The sequence below is a fragment of the Numida meleagris genome, chromosome 1, assembly GCF_002078875.1.
Source record: "Numida meleagris isolate 19003 breed g44 Domestic line chromosome 1, NumMel1.0, whole genome shotgun sequence".
Taxonomy (NCBI): Eukaryota; Metazoa; Chordata; class Aves; order Galliformes; family Numididae; genus Numida; species Numida meleagris.
Genome location: NC_034409.1, coordinates 51,119,323 through 51,135,619, shown reverse-complemented (window position 1 = coordinate 51,135,619; position 16,297 = coordinate 51,119,323). Strand labels below are relative to the sequence as shown.

At 46.4% G+C, this 16,297-nt stretch overlaps 1 protein-coding gene across 1 annotated transcript in view; it reads left to right on the top strand.

The window, feature by feature from the left end:
* Positions 1–16,297, top strand: part of CACNA1I (calcium voltage-gated channel subunit alpha1 I) — a 72,942-nt gene extending 56,645 nt beyond the window's left edge. Inside the window, exons 26-34 of the mRNA XM_021394936.1 lie at positions 267–337; positions 4,322–4,400; positions 4,972–5,093; positions 5,830–6,168; positions 6,797–6,943; positions 11,148–11,264; positions 11,627–11,792; positions 12,642–12,838; positions 15,602–16,297. Coding sequence (XP_021250611.1) covers positions 267–337; positions 4,322–4,400; positions 4,972–5,093; positions 5,830–6,168; positions 6,797–6,943; positions 11,148–11,264; positions 11,627–11,792; positions 12,642–12,838; positions 15,602–16,297 — 1,934 coding nt within the window. The remainder of the gene's footprint in view (positions 1–266; positions 338–4,321; positions 4,401–4,971; positions 5,094–5,829; positions 6,169–6,796; positions 6,944–11,147; positions 11,265–11,626; positions 11,793–12,641; positions 12,839–15,601) is intronic.

The window sequence follows — 16,297 nt, the reverse complement described above, 5'->3', positions numbered from 1 at the left end:
AATGTATCTGGGTAAAGCAGAAGCCTGATAGGCAAAGGTGGCAGAAACAGAGTACTTAGGAAAAAGGAGATGGACTGGAAGAGAAGGAACTGGGGTTGTAAAGTGGAAAGAAGTGGGAATATGGGGACAAGTAGTACGTTTCAATTTTTCAAGGGCAAAGGAAATCAAGGCTTCTGTCTTGTTTTACTGCCATTAGTAGGGTATGCAGAAGGATGAACCTTCTGAGCTGAGTTGGAGTGACACTTCTCTTGTGTTTCTTGTGACAGTCCTGAAGCTGCTGAAGATGGCCACAGGAATGCGAGCGCTGCTGGATACAGTCGTCCAAGCCTTACCACAGGTAAAACACACAAGCTTCCCCCAAGACTCTCTTTCTGCCCTTTTTTTTCCCCAAAGGTTCGATTCTCTTGGTGTCTTGAAGGCGATGCCCTTTAGTGGGCAATACTGGTGGTAGGTGGACAGTTGGACTAGATGATCTTAGAGGTCTTTTCCAACCTCGGTGATTCCATGATTCTAAGTTTACTGTGGTGCGCAGGTGCCTGCCTGAAAGCAATGCCCAAGGTTTAATGTTAAGTCATGGGGACACAGCTCACCTCGCATCCCTGTTCTCCAGGGGGTGAATGAAATAAATCTTCATCCTGGGTAAGGGCAGGATTCTTCCAACCATGTCTAGCTAGCGTCTGTCATTTGTGGCTAGTCCCCAGCCTGTCTCTCTTCTCTGTAAGAAAGGGAGAGTGACTGGCAGCCATTTCAGGAGTAAAGCAGGTCTCTGTCCTTCTCACCCTTCCCTGCATGTTCTCCCTATTCCCTCCTCTCTCTCATGTGCATTCCTGTCACTCCTTTTCTTAGCCAGTGCCTCCCCCTTCCTGCTTTCATTTCTTCCTTTCTCCTCCTGGATCCCTTCACGATTCTGAGCCTCTCATGTATGAGAAGCAGTGACGCGCTCTGTTGTGGCTCACGCAGCCGGCAGTGAAGTGTCTACTACAAGACAGCTAGACAGAAGGATTCCATGAGCTGTGAGCGGCAGCTGTTCCCGAATGAAATGCTGACACGGTGCTTTACATAGGCATCAAGCCTAGTGAGAGGATCCTTTGTGATGGAGAAGTGGCCTGGGAGACTGGTCCCCTTCCTTGGGGATCCTTGAGAGGGAATTGTTAAGGCATAATGGCACCAAGTTTCCCTTCTGATCGCACATCAGATATTTCCCTGGCAGGCCCTGAGCAGGCAGCTATCTTGCATGATATCGAAATGTACGGGTGTTTGTCAGTTGCTTTATCAGCTAATGTGCCAGTCTCCATGAGTGGCGCAGAGCTGAGAATCAATCTAAAAACAGCATGAGTAGTTACACGAGGAGCTTACTTCTGATGTTAGTGGCAGACAGTGATGTCAATCTGAATTAGAGGAAACCCATAGCACAAAAGCCAGGGGGAAATTCTGCGATCTTTCCTGAATCCTGAGCACTGTCTGATTTCCCAATCTTTTTATTTTACAATAATTTGTATTTTTGTATAATGTTGATGATATACCTCACATACAAGTTACATAACCATATCCTTTGTCATCCAGGGTAGTTTGGGACTGAGATACATTGAACAACATAAAAATGGGAGTGTTCTTGTTGGAGGCAGCTTTGGGCTCCTGAAGTTTATTAGTTCTGGCTCTGCTGCACCAGACTGGCTCAGTGCAGCCCCTCTGCACATTGCTTTTCTCCATTCTAGGAGCCACAACTACTGATTGGCTCAGGCAAGGATCTGGAATGGAGCGAGTCTCCAGATCCAACAAAGAAGCATAGAACCACTAAGGCTGGAAAGAATCATAGAATCATAGAATGGTTTGGGTTGGAAGGGACCACTACGATCATCTAGTCCAACTGTCAACTCATGCCTGTGACCACGCTAGGCCACGTCACTCATGCGACATCTCCCCTTTTCTTGAACACCTCCAGGGACAGTGACTCCACCACCTCCCTGGGCAGCCCGTTCCAGTCCATCACCACTCTTTCAGGGAAGAAAATTTTTCTCAATATCTAACATCTGCAGCTGTGGTGTGTTTGCTCTGCAGCCCAGATAAACGCACACAGATAGTACGAGCTGGCTGAAGTGTGTTCAGCCCTCAGTAAGAGGACTCTGTGGTATATTTGCAGTTAAATGGTGGGACTCAACTTCTACCCCTAAAATACACTAAATAAACAGGAATGGGGGAAATCATAGAGTCACAGAATCACTGGAGTTGGAAGGGACCCTTAAAGGTCACCTGCTCCAACTCACATGGAGCTGTTCATATCCCATGGAAATGTTCATATCCACGTCACGCAGAGAAGCGGAGTCATCAGACAGTGAAGGGTTTTGCTCAGGATGGGAAAGAGCACAGCTGGGACCTCAATTCAAGCCCTGCTCTCTGGACTTAGCCACAAACCACAAGCATATTCTTCCATGCTTGACAGATTCTTCGTTTTCTTCCTCACAGTCACCTCCAGACCCTTTGTTAACCAAGATGATCTGTCTTTTGGAGGCCATTAATATCTGCCACAACATCCTTCACAAGCATATATCTGAAGGTCTAGCCTCTAGGCCAGGAAGGTAATAGCAAATAGTGCTATCCAGCATCAAAACCTTTGACCAGTCCAGTTCCTATTGACTGGCTGTTGCTTCCTTCTATAATGGCTTGATTTCACTCAATAAAGTTGTATAACTGATAGATCAAAAATCACTCCGTAGTTAAACCTGTGTCAAAATCTGCACTCAAAGCAGGGCTAAAATCCCCCACTTTCACTGTTAAAAATTGCAGTTTGTCTCCATATTTTACACACTGAGTCTTCAGGGGACAATTGAATTATCTGTAATATTATTCTCCAAGATTTATTGGCTTTGCCAAGAGAAGCGGTTTAAAATAAGCTGTCCTTTCACTCGTGCTTTTCCCTCATCTCAGCCTTTCTCTTTATGTTCCTGAAGCACAGACTCACACTGGGGATTTTGGCTTGCTAATGGCATATACGGCATCTCCAGTTGTCCTGTTCCAATTCTCTTCCTTTCTCTGTTATACTGCAACAATTCTTAATACTGAATAGAGCTTTAATTGTGAAGCTCTTTGGAAATTTAGTCCTTAGCTACATCTTATTAGCTTCCTTTCTTTTAATGCCCTATAGACACAGACACAGAGGTGTGTGTTCGGAGCATTTACTATGGTGTCCAATTTAGTCATCAGAAATAATTCCTTCCACTGCATGTGTAGGGAGCCAGAATCTGGCAGCCCGGAGGAGTGGGCGTGCTGAATCATTCATTTCTCTCCTGAATTTGGATGTCACAGCAGTTGCAATGACTAAATTAGATTCCTGAAGTAGATGATCCTAATAAAGGCCCAGCAACCACATGCACTCACAGGCATTCGTATCAGGTACTACTCAGGTTTTGAAAAACACTGAATACCAGGTCCTTAATTCCCCACCTCCCTTTGCCCCACCAGTGGTGTGCTAATTGTTACTAGCATTTTCAGCCGGCCACTTTTGAAACCCCTTCTGCTCCCCACATATAATCCATACACCCCACATGCTGGGATGCAGGAGATTCAGAGGCAGAGCAGTGATTTTGGAGAGTGAGGACATGGAGGCAGTGCACACATTGCTGGTGCTGCTTTTATGTGCTATAGGGCAGCAATCCTCCCATTGTAGAGTTTCTAAAACATAAAATGCTGAAAGCCCAGAAATAAGGCTTTGGCCCATTTTCCACAGGATGCAGAAGCTCTGCTTCCTCTCTTCACTCTTTTGTAGTCTTTTCTCCTTTTCTCCTCTCCACACAATTTAAAAGAGGCTCTTTATCCATCTTCTTTCCCATCTCCCTCCTGAAGCTCTGCACATGTGGAGGGTTGTATCTGTGTCCCCATCTCTCTGGAGCCCTGCTCCAAGCATAACTTTGGGGAATTTAGGCAGCTTGGTGGGGCGTGTAGCACTGCAGCAGATGTCTGTGTGCTGTAATCCATAGTTTGGCTCTCACTCAGCCAAAACAGGTTCATTTCTTTATGCTCCAGCTGCAATTTGCGTGCATTCACCTGACCCAGCAATTGTACGCTTTAGTCAATACTGGCTAGAGTTTTTAGGCAGCTAGGAACAGCATCCTTAGAATCTGCTGGTGGCTGTTGTTCCATGGATGGTGTCATCACCAGTGATTTCCCAGGTGCTGAGCAATTGTTTGATTGCATTTGTACCCTGGGAATTTGTTGCTCTTTTCTTCTGGGTTTTGAAGACGGAAACTGGTGTGGGTGCAATTCATGCTTGCCTGCTCAGATGAGGCAGGCCTTGGGATAGACTGACCATGCTGTTTGCTTTCAGGTGGGGAACCTTGGACTGCTTTTCATGCTCCTCTTTTTCATCTATGCTGCTCTAGGAGTGGAGCTCTTTGGAAAACTGGGTAAGTCTCAAGCAGCCTGTGCTCTGGAGTGAGCTACAGATCTGCTGGGAGTTTTCTTAAACTCAGTACCTATTCAACGAAGGGACTGAATTATTCATTGTCCTTTATTCTCCTTTTTGTGAACTTGATATAAGCAGAATTTCTCTCTAAAATTTGATTGTTCTAACAGTTTAAAAGAATAATAGCAGTTTCTAGTATTTCTTTCATTCTTAAACCTTCCGTTTTTCATCACTGCCTTCCTTGGTACTGTTTTAAGGTTACAAAAAGAAGTCAGGGAGAGCTTACTCATGTCTCTTGCCCTGGAATATTGATCACAGAGAAAGGCAACACAGTGACACGTTGGGAGGGTTGCTCAGAGCAACTGAGTTACACCGCCATTAGTGATTTATTGCATTGCTGGACAGCAGTCAAGTGTTGTTGGGCAACAGCCCATTGTTCAGCATGGTGCTGAGGCCATTAACTTAGGCCTTCAGGTTGTGAGGAGCCTCAAGTCCCTCTTCCCAGTTCCTGCTGTTGATCTCAGAGCAGTTGGTGCATTCCCCATTAATAGCTGTGATTCCTGTTCTTACAGTATGCAACGATGAGAACCCCTGCGAGGGCATGAGCCGTCATGCTACCTTTGAGAACTTTGGGATGGCCTTCCTCACACTCTTCCAGGTGTCCACGGGTGACAACTGGAACGGAATCATGAAGGTAATTGGGCCTTAGTGGCACGTGAGAAATTCTGACCTCTGCTCAGATCAGCAGTGCTTTGGTTGGAAAAGGAAGAGGAGCACAGGAACTGAGTTGCTAGATCAGGTCCTAGCTTGGGCCACAGTCTCCCTCCTTGACATGATAACTCAAACCCTGGGCTCATCTGGTCCTACAGCCATCTGGCTCTGAGAAGTGCAAATTGTCCTTGGAAGGAATAAAAAGGCTGTCCTGGCTAAGAGAGAATACCTACTGTTATAAGGCCCATTATTGAAGCTGAAAGTAATGAATTTGGCATGGAATCCATATACAGAGTTATCAGGGCAATCTAAAATTAATATTTCCTTCCTTCAAAGGATAGGAAGAAAGGAGAAGGAAAGTTCTTTGCAAATATACAGTACTTTTGAGCCTGACATGAGAAGGCAGAACTGCACAGCATCAGTTCACATACCTGAGGTTACAGTGGCAGCAAAATGCAATGGTCTGAAGGAGTTAATTCTGTAGACCTTTGGGCTTATTTGCTCTGAGGCAGAGAGCACAAGTTGTATCCCATGATCAGATAACGTCCTTGATTCTTTGAGGACTTCATGACTCTAGAGGCTGTGGAGTGATAGAACCATTGCCCTGTTCTTTCCAGTGGCGTTGGTGTTTTTTGACAGAAAGATCAGCCAAGCTTGCATTCTTACTTTAGTCCTTCCTTCCTTCCACCATTCCCTCTCAAACCCAACTTCCTCTCAAGGATACCTTACGCGACTGCAGCCACGATGACCGGAGCTGCCTCAGCAACCTGCAGTTCATCTCCCCACTGTACTTTGTCAGCTTTGTGCTCACAGCCCAGTTTGTCCTCATCAATGTGGTGGTAGCTGTTCTCATGAAACATCTGGATGACAGCAACAAAGAAGCCCAGGAGGATGCAGAGATGGATGCTGAGATTGAGCTGGAATTTGCACATGGGCTGTGCTCCCGCAAGTCAGGCTCCCCAAAATCAAGGCAGGGAAAAGGAGCAGGAACAGGAGGTGGTGGTGGGAGAACAGAGCCTGAAGGACGTCTGTGCACGAGATGCTACTCTCCAGCACAGGTGGGTACACCTTTGAGCTTACCAACCAGACTGCAGCAAGTGGTTGTGGGGAGAAGCCAGGGGGTCTAGATGATTGAAGGCTTAGCAGTAGCAGGCAGACTCTTCCACTTCAGGGTGAGAGGTTTGCTTTCAGCAGTAGACTTTTGTGTTGGTAGCATTGTGAGGAGGCAAGGATGTAATAGCAGCAGGTCCTGTAGCACTGCCTGGAAGCTCATTGGCATCATAGTGTAGGATCCTGAGGATCAGCAGAGGAGGGATGGAGCAGATTAGCTGAAGCTGTGTTAGGAGCAAATTTGAGAGGGCAGCTCAGGAGAAGAGAGAAAGGGAAACAGCAGACCTAGTGGAGCACACTAGCAGAGCTGGAAGGGAGGCATGAGCAGTGAGGGGCTGCACTGACAGTGAGTGAAGACAGTCCATCCTTCTTTTTTGCATTGAATTTTGGCACCTTTACACACACTAAGGAGCAAATGCTCCCCCTCTGACTCTGTGCAAGTACCTGCAGAACAAGGTACTTCTCCAGATGAGTCAGGGTGGAGAATCCAGCCCCAAATTCACAAGGAACTTTGAAGCAAAAGCTCGGCATTCTTAAAATGATTTCTCCCATCCTCCCCCCCTTCTTGTCCCCTAGGAGAACTTATGGCTGGACAGTGTCTCTTTAATTATTAAGGACTCCTTCGACGGGGAGTTAATGATCATCGATAACCTATCGGGCTCCGTCTTCCATCATTACTCCTCGCCGGCCATGTGCGAGAAGTGTAACCATGACAAGCAAGAGGTAACCCGCGTACGAGGATGCGTGAGGGGACTCTTCCCCCAAGACCTGCACATCCACACTCACATGCCCGTAGGACATCCAGTATGTGCTCCTGGCTGTAGATTGTGTAGGCAGAGGGCTTGGCCTGTGTTTGTCATCAATCATGCGTTGCTGAGACTGCCTCCGGTATAAGCCTGCCCTCCTTAGCCATGGGGGGATGTTTGAGGTGGTAGAAAGCTGAGATGTGCCATGTGTAGGTGTAGGTCAGGAGGGACTGACTGAGATGTAGATGAAAACAATGTTGTATTCAGTTCTGCAAGAAGAGCAAAGGTTGAAGCTCATGGCATACAAAGAACTGGAAGGTTCACACCCCAATAAAAGCACTTGAAGACAATTCAGTGGAAGATTTAAGCATGTTTTGTCTTCATTTGAAGCATGTGTTTGCTTACTTCCTGTTGAGGAGAGTGAGCTAAGCACATGCTTACATGCTTTGTTGAATAGAATTGCTGTCTGTGAGCCAGGATTGGTTTGTGATGAAAACTGGTTAATTAGTTTGATAAAAAACTAAACAAAAATTGGCCCACTGAGAAAGTTTTAGATCCTCTTTTCTGATGTAGAACCTGTTAGCCGACAAATGAGTTGCTGCTAAGAGCAGGACCATGGACACTTTGGAAAACCACCTCATAAGCAATTTGTCTTTTCATGTTATAAAACTTTGGAGCAAAGTGCCCTGAGAGATGTTAGGTGAGAAATATAATCATAATTGGTTTTTTTTCTGAAATCAAGTTGTTATATTTAAGTACTATGGTCATGATTAGTCTTATGTCAGTAGCTTTTCTCATCTGTCAGTACATCACTTCATCAATGGCAGTCTACACCGTCTCCTTCTCCATAACTAACTTGAAATGTTGCTATTGCTTGTGAGGAAACCAGGAATGTTGAGAAGAGAGCTCTTACTTGTAGACAACCACATTTGAAGATGACAATATTTCATTTGGCTTCAGACCCCTAATTCTGATGCTTTGCATTTTTTCAGCCTTTCAGCTATCTACTTATCCCTATAGCTTCCGTTTGAAAATATCAAAATGAGAAAATTGCTGTAGTTTCTCAGTACTGTAACACTTCACTCATGGATACTGCATTAATACTGTCGAACAACTGTTTTCAAGTCATTGCACTTTCCAATGCTTTCTGTAAGTCCTTATATTCAGCAGTTGATGCTCAGCCTTCGCAGAAAAATCAGGTCTTCTAAAGGCATTCCAGAATGATTGCCCTCAAATCAGGTCATTTGCAGCTAGTTTGCTGCATTTGAAAGCCTTCCAGATAGTCTTCAGTATCCTGCTTGGGAGTTAAGATAACAGTAACTTTCTTACCATCCCAGCAGGGAAACTGGATGGCAAAATCTCCAGATGCAATCCACAGCAAAGAGTTAAACAGAATAATCATCACCAAATAATTATTCTTAGGTCACATTTTCTAATGGCTGTTGTAGAGCTATAAGTTAATATTCTAAATTGATATTTCAGTATATCTAAAATGTGGAATTGAAAAGAAATTATCTGTATACATAGGAATAACTTCAGTAGCAAAGTGTAGTTATTTTATTTCTTATTATATGAATCAAAGTTAAAGGTCAGGATTTTAAGTCACGGGTTGATCATGACCTTCTCTTTGTATTTCATAGTGTGAAAACCAATGAGGAAATTCCAACAGGAAATCACTGTGCACTGTCGCAGCTAGACTTGAGCCCAGCACTAACACCAGCAATACATATAGTCATTAATTAAACAGAGAGTACTCGGGTGCATCAATCTAAACAGAATTGTGCATTAGTACCAGTCATACACTCCCAGAATATACATTGTACACACGAAACTGTACTGTCTCAGAAACAACCAACAGCAATTTATACAGACAGAGCAGTTTTTATGTTGTCTTTTTCGGTATGTGTGTGTTTTAACCAAACAGGACGTTGGCTGCACACCAAATCACCCTTAACTTCGCCCTTGTGAAAGCGATCACATTATCAGGAAAAAAAGGTTTTTTCCCCATTTCATTTGTAGTTTAATCCGAGAAGATACTGAGCAGAATGGATGAATACAACACTTAAACATACACTCAAGTTTTTAATATGTGCTAAGCTTTGTATTGTGTGGAGTAGAAGAGCTCAGTGTCTTTCTGAGTTAAACTGCTGGCGTCTTATTTTCAAACCAATTATTTGGACAAGTAAGGATTTTCCTAATCACGGCTCTGCTTAAAAGATACCTTATACCTGCAATTAGTTATTTTCTAAGGGATATGTGTGCATAGTTCCATGCCTGCAGTTGGTGTCCCAGGCACTTGTTATAGACTGTGCTTCTACTGGACGTCCCATTAGCCCTGCACTGCCATTTGTTTCACTTTTTTTTGTCTCTTCATCTTTAGTTAGAATATTTTTCAGTATTCTCCAGGAATGGAAGCTACAAGAACAAAACAGAACATGACTAACCTCTTCTCCTGTCATTTCTATCCTTTCTCTTTTGGGCTGGTTGACAGTTAGGCGTGCATATCGGTGGCTGATGGCATATTTAGCCAGTGAGCAGTGGTGAACAGCGTTCTCACACAAACAGTTGATCTACTCATGACTTTGTTGATTGTGCTTTTTGTGTAGATCCCAAGCTGGCCAGTAATTGTGAGCAGGCGGTTCAGTGAAGAACAGCCAAATCTGGCTTTTGTTGAAACCCTTTTTTTTATAGATGGAGAAGGTAGTCACAGATGTTGTCACATTTCACACTTGCATTTCTACAAGCAGCAGCTGTTCTGGTGAAACAAGCACTTATGCAAGAAATGGATGAGTATGCACATTAAATGGGACTGGATGAAGATGGTGTTTCTGTACACAGTTAGTTGCTGACTGGTGGCTGTGTAGTGTGTTTGGCATAAAATCCTTGTGAGTTCTCTGGTGTATGTATGCACCTCAAGCAGCAGTTGGTTACTTTGAGCTCTCTACATGGTTGAGTGACACCATGTTCATGCGTCAGAATAATATCCCAAATGTCCTTTACTTAAATCCAGCTCTGTTTTTCCCTTCTGTTTATTCCATGTGCCTTATCCAAGGATGGAGACTCTTCCAGTCTCTGGCATTAGCACAAGCCATTAAACTCCCAGTTCAAAGGAGTCATGTCTACAAAAATTCCACCTGCTCTTCCAGCATAGAAGCAGTACGCACTTCTTGCAAACAAAAACACAGGGAAGGACAAAATTACTGCCAAGGAAGAAAGCTCTCCTGACTGAGACAACCTAGAATATAGCTGTTGAGTCAGGTGCTGGTGGTGGGAACTGATGGGACTCTAGAGACCAGCTACAGAAAGTCAGAGAATCATTAAGGTTGGAAAAGACCACTAAAATCATCTAGCCAAATAAGTTGAGCACAAGAAGAATAGAGCAGCTGCTTAGGCTACTGGAAAAAGGAGAACTGTAGGACAAGATGAGGTCTGGCAGAAGGAAATTGAAAGCTTGGAGGAAAGATGGGAGAGGGGTGTGTGTGGTATGAGATGGGCCAAATTACAGAGCAAGCTCAGGCACAGGACTGGAGCAAAGCTGAGTTTCATGGATAAGAAAGATGCAGTAGTCAGACTAGGTTTCAGTAATCAAGAGGGCAGTAGTACGGGGTGGGCTGGAGGGGTGAGTTTAAGGATGGAGAATGGGAGGGAGGGTGGTGTTAGCTGAAGTATTGAGTAAGTTAGAGACGACAGAGAAGATGCAAGGAAGCTGGAGGGAGGTGGGATTTCAGTGATGACGGTAAGAGAATACGAACAGCATGATATTGGCATGGACTGCAAAAGGCATGACTATCCCTGGAATGAAAATATCTTCGTGTTGAAGCAGGGCTGTCCTTGGCACCTTCAGAGGCGGGTCTATTCCTCATCCCTCAATAGAGCAGACTGCCTTTTCACCAACGTGAGGGAGCCCTGGGACAGATTCGGGACTCCTTTCCACAGTACTGGCATTAGGGGAGCATGGACTGGTGCTGGCCTGCTTGCAGATTCTATGTTCAAGCTTCCTTAGAAAGTGGATTCTCCTGTCCAGCCCAGATCTGGGTTAGGCAGTACCTGATGTATCCAAGGAATATAACGTAAAAGTCATCTCGGGCCTACAGGCTTTTACTTATCCATCATAAACAGTGTGATTGTTTGAAATGTGGGCTCTAGACATGTCCAGTGACAGTTCTTTTCCCTTCCTGCAGGTCCAGCTGGCTGAAATGGAAGCATTATCCCTCAATTCAGACAAGTCCTCTTCCATCCTTCTAGGAGATGAGTCAGATAATCGCAGCACTTCTCAGCTGAGTCCTAAGGAGACCAAGGTTAGCCTCGGGTGGTCATGGGCATGTTGCACTGTATTTCTGTCTCTGCTTTTCTGAAATGTTTGGTTCATCTGTATGTCCCTGCTGAGGAATATAAATGTTGGTCCCTTTTCAAGAGCTTCTCCATAGAAGAGCAAAAATGTATGATGTATGTTTTTGATGTATGTTTTTGAAAGTTCTCTCAGTTACTATTAGTAACTGCCTGTGAATGAACCTAAATTTAAGGGATTTGAGTGGAAAATCTGAGCATGTTTTCACTAATTCATAGGCACCTTCAGAGACAGTCCTTCTCTGACAAGTCTGCTCTGTGGTTTGCCTTAAATTTCACCAGGCTTTGTCTTCACTTATTTTTTTTTTTCCAGGATGGCCAGGATAGCCCCGACTCCACTGAGGTAGGAGATCTGGGGGAATGCTTGCTTCCAATATCCAGCACAGACGGCTCCACAAACCCAGACAGTTACCTGTGTGAAATAGAGAAAACTCCTTTCAACTCAGTCCAGTCTTGGCTAAAGCATGAAGGTGCCAAAGGTGAGGACAGCTCTCATCATTCCTTAGGTTTGTGTGGATTGGTTCAGCTTATCTGCCTTTCTCCTGCCAGGAATGGAGGTAATGTGAGGCAGGGTTACACTAAGAATTCACTTTCAGTTCACCAGACCTCAGGAGTGAAGTGAAGATCATTTCCTTCTTCAGCTGCTAAATCTTATACTCCCCTTCAGACTTGCCTATGTGAAGCATCATGAAAGAGCTGCTTCCCATTTGCAGTAGTGCACCTACATGTGGTCAGAGCAGTGTCAAAGAGACAAAGGGACACAGGCTTCAGTGACATGCCACCTGGGTAAACAGTGTTTGCTCTACAGGGTAAATTACTGCTATCCCACAAGACCAAGCTCCTTAGATAAAGCCAAGGGGAACATATAAAACATCTGCCCTTTATGGAAGTCCCACTGTTCTACTCCTGAGCGCAGGTTTCCTAAGCCACCAGCTTATTTATCTCCCTTCATCCCTTGCTTTGCAGGATCTGAGATGAAAGCCCTCTGGCAGTGATACCTGGCTGAAGCAAAGCCTTATGGCTCAGCTTTTCTCTGCAAGAGCAGCAGCAAGAGAGGCAAGCTGGGCTCTTGCTTTATGGCTCTGAGCTGTGTGAGATCTTTAGGGTCTGGTGCTGACGTTTGCTGTTGTGCAGACAGTGAGATTCATTGTGTGAACTCTAAACTGAGACTTCTTGGGCAGGAGTGCGTGTTATCAGATATCCTCTATACACTGGACTTGCAGGACCCTTGGTGTAACAGTAGCAAAGGCACCAAATCAAACTGGAGGATTCCTGAACTTTTTTTTCTGTTTGTGTTCTCTTCCCCATTTATTTTGATGTTTTCTCAGTCCCTCCCAGCCCCTTTTCTCCAGGTACATCTTGCCCTCTGTTACCTGTACCAGCAGAATTTTTCCACCCAGCCATCTCTGCCACCCAGACAGGGCCTGAGAAGGTCTCATGTGCACGTAACCTTCCTAAGATCTCTCTGCAAGGCTCATGGGCATCACTGAGATCTCCGAGCGTGAACTGTTCACTTCTTCACCAGGTGAGGAACTCTGCTTGCTTCTGCTTGGAAACCTTGATTTCCACAACACATCCAAGAAGAGAGGCCTGAATAGGGAGGAAGGCAGAGGAAGGGGAGAGGCCAGCTGTGGTTAGGAGCTGGGTGACCCTGATCTGACTTGGAGGAGCACAGGGAACCACAATGTGCAGAAGGGCTGGGGGGAGAGAGGTTTGTACAGCAAAGAAGGGTTGTATAGCTCTACCCACTGAAATTACATGTTCTTCTGCTTTGGATCAAAAAGCAGTCTGACAGCTGCAGCTAGCACCACATAAATACAGAATTACTTCACGTTTTAGCTCACCCCTGGGCCCCATGCCCTGAGTGCACTGCAGACACCTGCATGCACAGCAGCCACAGTGTGAGCCAAGGAGATGGCAGCCGCACAGCCACCTCGGATTCTCCTGGTGCCATGGCTCTGGATCACACACCTGCTTGGCTGCAGGAGCCTCTCCCCACCTTCCTCCTACACAGCCACTTATGCCACATCCACACTCCACATCTCTGAGCTCTGTTTTTCTCTGGCCACTTAGCTCTTGCACCTCAGAAAGACACTGTCTCTCTCTGAAAAGGCATCTGTTTCTCACTGAAGAGAAGAATAAAAGCACTGCAGGAAGATCAAGTGTCTCTGAATTGCAGAGGAGACAGAGATTGGAGTCCATCAGTGATCCCTCTTATTGTTCTTGGAAATCACTGCATGAACAACTCCTGTTCCCTTGGGCACTCTTTTCCAGACAAACTATAAAATAAAATCCTTTGTTATCCAGTTCTATGTGATAGACACTGTTGGCACAATATAAATGTGTGTGAATTCACCAGGGATAAATTTAGCCTTGAGCTGAGGCCATTGAGTTGTTGTGGTGTTGAAACTTCTCGTATAAGTTTAGACAAGAAGAGATTGTGTGGCACTGAAGAAAAAGTGCTGAGCCATTGTAAAGGAGAAACTGGTAAACTTCTCATTATGTGAGACAGACTATATTGAATAGCTATGGTTCAGGAAATCAGATGACACCAAGCTGAGCGGTGCAGTCAGTACTCTGGAGGGAAGGAATGCCATCCAGAGGGACTTGCATAGGCTTGAGAGGTGGGTCTTTGCAAACCTCATGATGCAGACCACTCTCCTAAGAATAAAAGAAATGCAGGTTAAGTTAGTACTGTGACGAGATCATTAAGGTTATTTTCCCTTCCTACTGAAAGGAGATTGGAGTTTTCTCCCCTAAATACAGCCATTGCCACTTGTTCTGGTGGACGAATGGGATGAGGTTCAACAAGACCAAGTGCCGGGTCCTGCACTTTGGCCGCCACAACCCCAGGCAACGCTACAGGCTTGGGACAGAGTGGCTGGAAGGTTGTGTGGAGGAAACAGACCTGGGGGTATTGGTTGATGCTCAGCTGAGCATGAGCCAGCAGTGTGCCCAGGTGGCCAAGAAGGCCAATGGCATCCTGGCTTGTATCAGAAATAGTGTTGCCAGTAAGAGTAGGGAAGTCATTGTCCCTCTGTACTCAGCCTTGGTGAGGCCGCACCTCAAGTACTGTGTCCAGTTTTGGGCCCCTCACTGCAAGAAAGACATTGAGGCCCTGGAGCGTGTTCAGAGGAGGGTGACGAAGCTGGTGAGGGGTCTGGAGGACAGGCCTTATGAGGAGCAGCTGAGGGAGCTGGGATTGTTCAGTCTGGAAAAGAGGAGGCTCAGGGGAGACCTTATCGCTCTCTATAACTACCTGAAGGGAGGTTGTAGTGAGCTGGGGGTCAGCCTCTTCTCTCTTGTAACTAGTGACAGGATGAGGGGGAATGGCTTCAAGTTGTGCCAGGGGAGATTTAGGCTGGACATTAGGAAACACTACTTTTCTGAATGAGTGGTCAGGCGCTGGAATGGGCTGCCCAGGGAGGTGGTTGAGTCACCGTCCCTGGAGGTGTTCAAGAAACATTTAGATATAGCGTTGAGAGACATGGTTTAGTGGGGTTATTGGTGGTAGGTGCATGTTTGGACTGGATGATGATCTTGTAGGTCTTTTCCAACCTGGCGAATTCTATGATTCTATGATTCTAAGAATCTCTTTTCTCTCCCAAAATATTGCTGATTTTTTAATGAGAGGAAGCTTCTTGAGGTCTCTACAGAAACCCGCCTGCTTTCTGGCCAGCTGATGGCTTTGATGTGCCTGCAGCCTATGTGGCAGGTTCACAGGAACACCAAGAGGGGGGACCTACAGGGGACCTTGGTCCCACTGCCTTCTGGACTGACAGCAAAGCTCACAGACCCAGCATCCCTTCCCTCTGGTGGAGCATTTCACATGAGAGGGGAAGGTTCATCCTGGAGCAGAATGAGAGGGTGATGGACATGGAATGGGTGGTGGATTTGTAACAAGTGGTCATGGCACCGAGTTTGCAAGAGTCAAGAGGCATCTGGAAAATGCTCTTAGCCATAGATTCTGATTTTTGGGTGGTCCTGTATGGAGCCAGGAGTTGTACTTGGTGATCCTTGTCAGTCCTTTCCAACTCAGAATATTCCATGATTCTGTGATTCTATGAAATCAGAGCTCAAAATGTAGAAACTTTCCTCACCCAGAAGGGAACATCCTTGGCATGCTGCTTTGGAGCAGGTTTCAGGTGGATTACAGCTGCCATTCCTAACAGGAGAGAGTGAAAGAGGAACTGGAGTTTATTTTAAAATCCCAAATCACTTCAAAAAAAAAAAAAAAAAAAAAATCTTGCTACTCTTCCCATCTGAACATGGTGTGTTTTCACCCCAGGCTCCTGAGAGCGACACGTCGCTGGACAGCAGGAGCAGCAGCTCGGCGGGCAGCCTGCAGACCACACTGGAGGACAGCCTCAACCTCAGTGATTCTCCCCAGTGCGCCCTGGACCTCCCGGTGGCCCTGTGCCCCATGCCAGCCGCCGGCGACCAAAGACCCCTGGCGGCCCCCCTGTCCCCCACCTCCCGCCGCCGCAGCCTACGGGGCCGGGGGCTCTTCACCCTGCGTAGCATCCGTCGGCACCAGCGCAGCCACAGCAGTGGTGGGAGCACCAGTCCCGGCTGCACCCACCATGACTCCATGGACCCCTCGGATGAGGAGGGGGCAGGAAGCAGTCTGCGGGGGGGAGGTAACAACAGTGAGCCCTCGGAGACCCTCAGCAGCCTCTCGCTGACCTCCCTTTTCTCACCCCCGCCACCAGGGCTGACACTGGGGAAGAAGTGCAGCAGCACCAGCAGCCTCCACGCCAGCCCTTCACCCCGCCGCCCCGCTGCCCACCACACCAAGCCCTTCTACACTGTTGACCCCAAGGGCTTCCTCTCCATGCCCTCCTGGGTGACGGACTTCTGCAAGGACACCCCTCCGCCCATGCAAGGAGCGGAGCCCGACAGCCCCAGCAGACTGGGGACAGGGGAATGCGGCTCCCCATCCAAGCTGGAGCTGGGTGATGGGGTCAGCAAGAGGAACAGATGA